The sequence below is a fragment of the Trachymyrmex septentrionalis genome, unplaced genomic scaffold (assembly GCF_001594115.1).
Source record: "Trachymyrmex septentrionalis isolate Tsep2-gDNA-1 unplaced genomic scaffold, Tsep1.0 scaffold30, whole genome shotgun sequence".
Lineage (NCBI taxonomy): Eukaryota > Metazoa > Arthropoda > Insecta > Hymenoptera > Formicidae > Trachymyrmex > Trachymyrmex septentrionalis.
In genome coordinates this window covers 293,307-304,171 of record NW_017305463.1, presented here as the reverse complement: position 1 = coordinate 304,171, position 10,865 = coordinate 293,307, and the positions used below count along the sequence as shown (strand labels likewise).

The 10,865-nt window shown below is 28.8% G+C and overlaps 1 protein-coding gene across 1 annotated transcript in view; it reads right to left on the bottom strand.

Moving 5' to 3' along the window:
* Nucleotides 1-10,865, bottom strand: part of LOC108749580 (visual system homeobox 2-like) — a 71,584-nt gene that overhangs the window by 23,871 nt on the left and 36,848 nt on the right. Inside the window, exons 3-4 of the mRNA XM_018488362.1 lie at nucleotides 5,706-5,796; nucleotides 294-417 (exon numbers count right to left, since the gene is read on the bottom strand). Coding sequence (XP_018343864.1) covers nucleotides 294-417; nucleotides 5,706-5,796 — 215 coding nt within the window. The remainder of the gene's footprint in view (nucleotides 1-293; nucleotides 418-5,705; nucleotides 5,797-10,865) is intronic.

The window sequence follows — 10,865 nt, the reverse complement described above, 5'->3', positions numbered from 1 at the left end:
TTTTCTGTAGTATAGTAGTATATATATATAATTTGCTATTTATTTAAGTTTATTTAAGAAAGTTAGACTAAAAGTAGCCTATATTCTAGATGTCCTATTGCTATAAAGATTTCAACGAGACTTAATTTCTAACGTTCTAATTTCGATTTAAAATTAATTACTTATCTGTATTTTAATTTAAATTAATCTGTATTTATTTTAAATTTTAATTTGTTAAAAGTGTTCAACTTTATCTTACTATATAAAATTATCGTAATTTATAAGTAAAAATAAATTTTTTTATTTTCGCTTACCTGTATCCTGTCTTCAGGTAGATCAGTCCTCAGACTTAGCATCTCGCGAGCATAGACGTCAGGGTAATGGGCTTCCTTGAAAGCTGCCTCCAGCGCCTCCAGCTGCTGTGACGTGAAGATCGTCCTGGAGCAACAACCACATGAACCTAGTTATATGCCATTACAGAGCTTCTACCTTAAATCTATCCTACTCTCTCTCAAAAGACTGAAAAAATTCAAATAGCATGCATGGCATTTCTATAGAAATATCAAAACCAGAAATATTAAAATCTTTGCTAAATATTTGACTAGCAAAGTAACATTTTATATTAATCGAATGTTTTCTATGATAAATATATTGGATAAAAAAATACTACAGACAAATCTAAATGAAACTAAAAATTTATGAACATCGCTATTGCACCATTAATACCAAATTATAAGCTTTCACAATTTTCTTGTGGAAAGATACACCAAGTATCGAACATTAATAGTTATATTAATAAATATTATGTACTTAGTATACTACATAAATGTTTGAAAATGTGTCTTTTTATAAGAAAGAAATTAAAAATGACGTTTATATGCAAAGAATAGACGTATTTTATTTTTATTATTTAAAAAGCATATTATATTATTTAAATGTAATAACAACATTAATGTTTATTATAAAGGACAGAATACATGTACAATTTTACGTTAGCAGTGACAGAAATATTAATTTAATTTAATCATCATCTCGACAATACTTTTGAAATTACTCTCATACTCTCATTCTAACGTGCATCAGCACAAAATCGTCACAGGTCTATTTTCCTAAGTATCCGCAAGTATCTATTCCATTATTAGCTTATTAAAATTAGTTGCAAACGGGCATACGTTTTGTCGATGTAAATTTGATGTAGAAATTCGAGAGACAAATGCGTAGTAAGCAATGATTTCTTCGTTTCTTCTTCTTTTTCATAAGCAGGATGTATAACTTAGCAACGCGTGATGGACAGTCGATGGTAGACAGGCGAGTGTTCAGCCAGAAGGTACATATGCGCGTGATATGACAGAAACTGGAGAAGCGAATTTGACGGCAAGACGTCCAATTAGTCTTGCGATTCGACAAATTGTAGGTTGCGCGGAGAACGAGCTGGCATCTGCCTTTGTGGGCCGAACGAAAGCTTCGAAATTGAAAGTCATTTCCCGAACGATCATCCGCTCGTTAAGCGGACACGCGAAAATCGTCGACAATTTTGCTTCAGTTTTGTGTGCTCGTTTAAAGATTGCCGTGTAATCCTTTTGAATTCTACAGGATTAACTTTGAATCTTTGAACAGTGATTGTATCAAAATATCAAATAATTTGAAATAAGCGCTAATTTAAAGTTTGTAATGTTAGAATATGTTTTACGGATAATTATATTTTTAGTTTTATATATTACAATTAGAGAATATCTACAATTGCTCTTGTACATACATATAATAAAATGTCATTTTTTAAATTATAAATGTAACTGTGCAAAATATAGGGTACAGAGACGCTATTTCGTCCATTTCTCACGATTTTGTTTATATTAAAGGTCATACATGTACTCTCAAGAAGCAATTATGATTGTATAAGGTAGTCATAAGCTGTTACTGCAAAAAGATATTGCTTGTTATCATAAACTTTATATTATTTTGAGTTTGAAAATGACAGAATAGTCTCGCTTTATCTTATATATCTAATTAGATTCTTTTCCAGAATTTTTTTTGTATTACAATAATTTTTATATATATAAACGTTGTAACGTATAATATATACGAGAGTCATTTGAAAAGTTTTGAGCTTAATAGAGAAACAAGTATTTTTTCAATTCGAAATTTAATTTAATTTTTTAACACGGTCTGTTTTTTATGTCGATACACTTTTCGCAGTGATGCTCCCTCTCTTTTAAAAACTCAGTTATTGGCCGTCCTGAATGTTCATTATCAGCCAAACTGGTACAATTACGTTTAATTCAGTTGTCCATCTTTTCGCGGTGGCAAATGATAGGACAGAGTTTTTGCAAACAGCGTCCAATTCGGCTTTAATTTGCTCAAGCGTATATTGCCTTTCAAATGCAAAAACTTAATCACGGCATGATATTCGATTTTTTCTATTTTGATAAAAATACTGACATTGACTTGCACAAATGACAATCAAACAATAACTGAGCGTCCAAAATGGCTACAATTTTCACAGGTATATTTCAAAGCATGTATGATTATAGTTCCAGAACTATATGGTCTTGACGTCATCTTCATGTTGTGAGGTTCGAAACTTTTCAAACAACCCTCGAATATATAAATATAATAATAATATATACTATCCGATTTATACATAATCCAATAATATTTCAGCATGTATAAAATATTTTTTTATTTTGTATTGATAAATTAAAACAAAATTGTATTAAAATATTACGGAATATGTATATGATAAATCTTCTTAATAACACACTTATTAATACCATAATCTGTTAATATAATATGTCTCTTAATATTTATTATTAGAATTTATCATTGTAATATATCTATTTTATTTAAAAAAAAATAGAATTTTAATATAAAAAATATTACTGTATATACATTCTCATAGGGTAACTCCGGTATATACACCGCACCTATCAAAAATTTAATTTATTAAGTATTATTTACTATGTTCAAAGTAAACGATCTGTATCAGTAAACTTTATACTGTCTACTATTATGAAAAAAATATTAGAAATCCGAAATATTTATATTTTTTTTGAAAAATAAACTTTTATAAACTCTTACATTTTTGCTGTATATCCCATAAAAGTGGGATATATGGTTATTCATAGGAAGACGGGGAGTATGTATGGCTTATAAAAAATTTTCAAATAATAAATAAGACAGCATATAAATAAGACGTAAAATAACTTTAAAATGTGTTTATAAAGTTTTATTGAGAAATAAGAAATAAGAATGATAAATATGTATATAAAGTATTGTAAATAATAATTACAATCTTCCGAGATGTATTACAAGTGTTATGACATGAGGTACATATTTTATGTAATGCGTTTATTATATTTAGTGCATTGAATTCAATCTGCGCACTTTGTATGCTTTGGGCATAAATCCTGCCTAAAAATGTCATATATCCCAAACAGGTGGGATATACAAGACAACAAACTAAACAAAGAATATAAGAGCAAAGTACTTGTATTTTATTACAACATGCTTTACTATTCCTCTACACTCATGTATCACGAAATAACCATTAAGTCTTTTGCACATCTTGCTGTAATTATTTTATTTAGATTATAATTTATGATTGCACTACTTAACACAGATAAATTGATTCAACTCACAATAATTTCATTAATATTAACAGTAAGAAACTGAAATTATAACAAAATTCTAATGTAACATAAAGGCCTATAACAGAGAGTAATTGCCCCCATGTAACAGAGAAAATTCCCCCCTCTTCTTCTATTTTTTTCTGACTTCTGCGGCGTAAATCCCGGCGCGGCATATTTGTCGGAATTACCCTACAGCAGAATTTGCAACAGTATCGCTGCAAAATCTTTACAATATTGTTGCAACATGCGATGTTGCTGCAATATTACAGCAGTACGCTACAACTTTGTGCTGTAGGGATTTGAATGTATTGTATAAGTCGTGTCTTCGAGAGTATAAGTTTTAAAATTAAAAATATAGAAATTATTAAATTAAAAAATTAATCATTAAAATATTAGAAAATTGTATTTTCTACAAAGTAGTAGTTGTAGTTGCACTCAGATGTTGATTGTATAGGATTGTTTTAAATAACATTCATCAAATAATATAATAATTGAAAATGCGCGAAGGATTTGTGTAACATTTTATTTTAAGTTTAAAATTTCAATTGGATACAGTAAAGTTATATTATAAAATAACTAAAAAATTTTCTTTATTGTTTCAAAAAAAAAAACTGTACTAAAAACTATACTAATATGCAATAATCATACAAAACTATTAAAATTGTTTTTTAGAAAAATGCCACAAGTTTAGTATGCCTCACAAGGGCCCACCCAAAATTACAAATATCTGCATAATTTAAATAAAATATTAAAACTACATATATCTTAATAAAATAGTATGGAACATACGATAGTAAATCGAGAACATCTTCATCGAAGGAAAACAGAATGAGATTATAGTTACTTTTCAAGGTTAAATTTATATGCAAATTTATGCACGTAAATATCTTTCCAGAATGGTCATTAACCTATAATTTTTTTGTGATCATTAAAATCGTAATTTTTTTATATTATTATAATATTGAGAAAAGTCTATGATAAGATTTATGTGCAGTTATTAAAAAAAGCGTTTGCGGGGCTTATCTGTCACTAACAAAGGAAATTACCCAGATATCCAATTAGTTTTGAAAAGTAACTAAAGGTATAATATCCTACTTCCTATTAGTTAAAATAAGTACCATTTGCTCGGAAAATTTGTTAGAGGAATGAATTCAAAATCCGCTATAAATGGCTTCGAAAATAAGTTTAACATTTTTTCATAATTTTTTTCACTTTTTGGATTTTTCTACGTACGTGTGAGTAATATACGTAAATAGAATAGAAAGGAAAATTTGAATCTTGTCGATTCCAGTGATGGATTTTGAACATTTTTTTATTTATCCGTCCCAAAGTTGGAATTGCGTTTGAGTATGATACACTTATAAAGTTGTATGAATGTATATACGTATAAAAATACATTTGTTTCCTTACTTATTATACATTTTCATTAATGTATTATTATACGTTTTCAACAAATTGGAATTTGAAACGTTAAAAATATTTTATTGTAAGTTTTGTTATACTATAAAGTAGAAAAATTAGAAATAAATTGGAATCCACCAATGAAATCGAGACCCAAGTGCCTTTGTATTCCTTATATATGTTACTCATACATATGTAAAAAAATCTAAAAATAAAAAAAATTTACGAAAAAATTTTATTTAAATTTATTTTCAGAGCCCCTTACAAAAAACTTTAACACTATCTTCTAACAAATATCAAATTTTCCGAGCAAATGGCACTTATTTTAGTTAATATAAGATAGAATACTACAACTTCTAAACGTTACTTTTTTTAAACTAATTGGACATCTGGATAACTTCCCTTGTAAGTTATACGAAAGGTTATATATTCAACTTTTTTTTTCTCTCTTATTTCATTGTTAATCTACTGTAGAACTTTTGCACACGTCAATTTCGGTACTTCATTATATAAAATAATAAAACATTTCTATAGTAACTCGATTTGCTAAAGAACCACCTTAAATAAAGAATATATTTACTAACTACAAGTTGCTGTTGACGAGCACAGATATTTTCATTAAAGTATTGAACAGTCTTATCTCACTGGAAAAAATGGTCTAAAGAGGAAAATACAAAGTTTCTGGCAGAGACTCACCTATGACGACGTTTCTTCTTCTTTTTTTTACTAAAACCTGAGAGTCCATCTACCGTGAAATCCTTTCCTGAATCTATATTGTGTCCAACACCTGTAATAATATGAACATGTAAAACTTTTGTGGTAATATTTATAATTTTTGTCTATAGCTTTAAGAAAGTAACAATATATTTATGTATGTTTATTATTAATATTTATCATTATTGTTTACATATTGCAATTTTATACTTTAACAAAAAGTAAAAAGAAAAACATAATTATGAAGCAGCGTTAAATTAGCGGAATTTATGTTTGTATATTACAAAAATCAGAGATGTGTCGAGATTAATATTTTACTGAATTCACAGCTCATTATTTGATAGCATTATCTATAATTGATGATTATACAGCTCTGTATGTTGAAACTGCGTAGATACACATCACGTATCAAATTACCTATTACATCAGACTTGGCAATGATTTGGACCCAGAATACCACTTTAGTAAATATGTGTCTAAAAAGTAAATTTTACATTTCGATAATTTACCTCCTTATCAATTCATTACTTTGCTTTATTACAAGCTAAACTAATATTTTATTCCTAAATAAAGTTCATTTAGGTTTAATACTATATATTGGTTTCTGCGTGCGCATAAAATTTTTTAATTTTTTTATTGAAGTCGTTTTTTTAGAAAATATTATTTTCTCTTATACTTAATTACAAAACACAATAATATATACATTCAGAAAAAAACTGTTTGATATTTATAATTATAATTATATATTATTATATATAATTATATATTATTATATATAAAATTATGATTATGGCTCTACTATAATATTAGCAATAATAACTATATGTATAGTTTTATCAACTACATGTATCTGAGTATTGCACTATATTTGATTACTGCAGTATATAGTCAAAGTATTGAAAATATAATTAAGTACAAATATTATATTTAACTATAATTTATTTTTATTTAAAAATATTAATTAAATATTAATTATTACAAATAAAAACGTTAAAAATAAACGTTTAAAAAATAATTTCCAAAGATCTATATAGATTTAATTTAAAATGAATTAATAAATTATATTAACTGACTTCTCAATTATCTTTCCGTTATATATATATACACACACACACACACACACACACACACACACACACACATTTTTGTCGAAGAAATTGTATGTTGCAATTATAAAAGCCTGCAATTTATGAAATTTATCAAATTTCTGTAAAATGATTGTCGCATACGCAATGGCAATAACGGCAATTTTTCCGACAAATTGATATACAGAAGTACATGGCACTCGTGAAAGCTTGCAATGAAATCCAGCTACGAACAAAGCTCCGTTGGCCAAAAATAATTATCAATTGTAAATTAATGTCAAATTAACGAGCGAAAAGCAGCCCGAAGCATTGTGCACAATGAAACTCTTGCCTAAGGGTAACTCTCGTTACTATCACTCATCGTTCCTCGCTGATACTGCTGGTGGCTAATTAAGTAGTAATTAAGAGCTAAATTCCAATTATACATGTCCTTCGACTAATTGGAGTCTGAAATGTTCGCTGACGTCACCATTAATACATAGAAAATTGGTCAACACTTTTCCCCGTTTAGTTGACATTGCTATTTTCATATAAATATAGACATTTTTTAGTTAAGATGAATATTATAAAACTTTTTCTAAACATAAATTGTTATTGCAATAATTTATGTTTTTATTATGAAAATATATAAATAATGTAAATTTTGATTTGCTACTATTCACAAGTTGTATTTTTAATACAAATATACATTTTATTATAAAATATTTTAATAGGTACTGGGTACTGAGAGAGATGTACGTTTATTGTACAAATTACCTAATTAGATCAGGAATATCTAATTAGCGCATGCAGTCAAGTACATTTAAATGTAGTAATAGAGAAAAATAGACTAAGAAAGAAAAAATAAATATTTCAAGTTCGGAGTATAACAACGTTTGTAGTTTGCGCGATGCATTGTTTTCAGTTCTGTAAAGAGGCCTCTTTAAACCCTCGGTTCCACGTTACCTTCTTGTTCCGAGTTTTTAAGTACACTCGTTTACTTCAAGCCGTCGAACCATTCTACGGAAATATATCCTAAAATAAGGATTTTTACGTAAATAGAAAAATTTTTTACTTTCTTACATTAAAGAAATAAAAGTAAAGAAAGGAATGGCAATAAAATAATTATTAAGTAATTTACCGACATTTAGCGTGAAAGATTCAATTTAAAAATATAAAATTATCATATGTCATTTTGCTAATGAGTCGTATTCGTTACCATGGCTAATGTTTGACAATATAAAAGTGATCAATATCGTTCGTATGAGAAAACATCTCATCTGAACAGATACATCGCGTCGCGTCGCGTCGCATCGCTTAAGGAATACGCAACCTAATCGATTAATCAAATCTAGTTAGCTATTATGTAAACAATTATGCGTATGCACTGATGTATGCGTTAATACGACCATTTAATTCGCTCTCGCGAAGCGTTAATCAGACCATCTAATTTGCTCTTAGATATTATCCCGATATTATAGATAATACCTTCTCAATATATCCTCCAACCTATCTTCGAAATTTCTTTGCCAAAGAGTACAAATCTCGAAAAATAATTATTTGTTTAGTCTTGCAACAGAATATTAAATATTAAAACTTTTATATCATATTGATATCCAACAAGCACAATGCATATTGGATATCATTAGATATCCAATTTTATGATTATTAATATAAATATTTGTTATCATAATTTTAAGAATTTATAATAGCTAAGTAGTAATGTAGTTTGTGTTAGAATAAATTCTGAAGTAATACAAGTAATAAATATAAAATAGTATCTATTCTTACACAAACAACATCGTATGCTAAGTTTTACATATTGCATATTTATTTATAATTAATTATTTTATTATCTTTCTCTCTCTCTCTCTCTCTCTCTCTCTCTCTCTCTTGTATAAAATTTTAAAATTAAAGATATCCATATATACATATTAGACGTTGTCCAATATTAGATATAGTCATTAAAAATCGACAATTTGAAAGTTTTGTTGCATGTTAAAAGAGGGGTAGCTAAGTGTATTTGTGCTATATACGCGCTTTACGTGCTTAGGGAAACCCCGAAGTGTATGTAGACGCAATGAAAAGAGGGATGTGCGTGTACGCGCAGAAAGACCGCGGAGAGGGTTGCTACTGCTAGTGTGTCGTGATGGATTACGCTCGTCCGAGTCTGATGGTGTATGTGTCAGTAACGGCTGCAGGATGGTTGCCATCGGGGGTGTACCTGTGTTCGTAGCAGGCCTGTTACCAGGCAACCGACAATAAGGAACGTGGATAGCCAATGGCGGCCCTCAAAATACCCCTTCGTCTAACACAGCTTGTTTCTCGTGCTAAAAAGCGAGACAGAAACAGGCTTTTGCTTTAGTAGCTGTCAAAGCCTTTAAGTTTTGCGTCGGACAGCTCATGTCAAAACCTGGCCTTAGAGCTCGATTTCTTAGCCTTCCAGACAACTGATATACCAATTCAATGAACGCCACTGATAATTATATTTTTTATCTCAAAAATGAAAACAGATAAAGATGTGTGTATTTCTTAACGTTTCTATTCTAGTAGGTATCTATAGAGTCTAAATAGAAAAAAAAATTTTTCCCTCTACTCACAACACAACACAACACACACAACTTTACTGACTGAAAAAATTAATACAAGATTATTTATCATAATTAAAAAATTTTATTTATCAAATCTTAATTTTTACATTTGTTTGGTTAAGATCAAACAAATCCATATTTTTCGCACTTTTTCTTATTTCCTATCTTTGCAAAATAAAGACATTATTCTAATTTCGTCTGATTTTAAGACATTTTTATTCTATACATAGTTAAATAACAAATATAAAGAAACAGCATAGAAAAAGATGCTTTCTAAAAATACAAAGATTATAAATACTAAAAAGTACTTTATAAAAGATACTTTATAAAAGAGATATTAAAGATAAAAATGTTAAGGATGGGAAAGTAGTTTCTAATAGAAATCCTGATAGAAATATTAACGTATTAAAATTTGAACTTATATAATTACTATTACTACATCTAAATCTTAAATTTACAGCGACGTAAATAAATTTTTTTTTAATGAAGATGTTACAAAATTTCTATTAACTTCGTTTTAAATTAATTAGCGATCAATCGTTTTAAATTTTATATTCTAACCATTGCCTACTTTAAAATAATTTTTAAATAATTGTTTGATCGTATACAAGTACTGCTATACATCCATTATCAGTTTTAAATAATAAGATTGCAGTTTGCACGATCTATGTACGCGTTTTTTTGTCTATTTCTGACAATAACTCGAGAAACCAGGCAGGAGAGAGAGAGAGAGAGAGAGAGAGAGAGAGAGAGAGAGAGAGAGAGAGAGAGGAAGAGAGGGGGGAGGGGGAAACGGAAAAAAGAGAACAAGTTTACATTCAGCAAATGGAAACGCGCGTGAAGTATTACGAGGAGGGCAGCACGGCACATCGTCGTGTCCTTACACAGTAGGCCGTATGTATGATGATCCCATGGGGGTTGGTAGGAGGACCAAGGTAGCGTGTAGCACACCCTTGGGACATCTTCTGCTATCACTTGTCCGCATTAAACCTGGATACTAATCCCAAAATTTAATTTAGAAATCTTTTCAAGCCCACACGCCACGCCGCTCGTAATGTGTACATGTCGCAAAGACATTTTAGACTATGAATTACTCGTTCTTTTGTACGTAGTAATTGAAAATTCGTTTCTGCCCTCTGCCTTCCCCCGTCTTTGCCTTCGTGGCATGAAAAAGGGATAAATAGCCTTTTGTTGATTTACATCAAAATTGCCTTGTCGCGCGTCGTAAGATAAAATGACTCAACCCAAACATACATTCTCATTTTCTGCTACTATTTTACATCAATCATAAAAATCATAATTGTAGAAAGAACAAATTAGCAGTGCAATTAAGTAAATTTACGAATAATTTTCTATATAAAATTTTATACAAATTTTTGTAAATTACACAAGTTATATATTATATACGAGTTATATTATGACAGTTTCTCTTTTTGTACAATACAAAGTATTATTCGCAAAAATTATTGAGGATAACAATTTTTTAC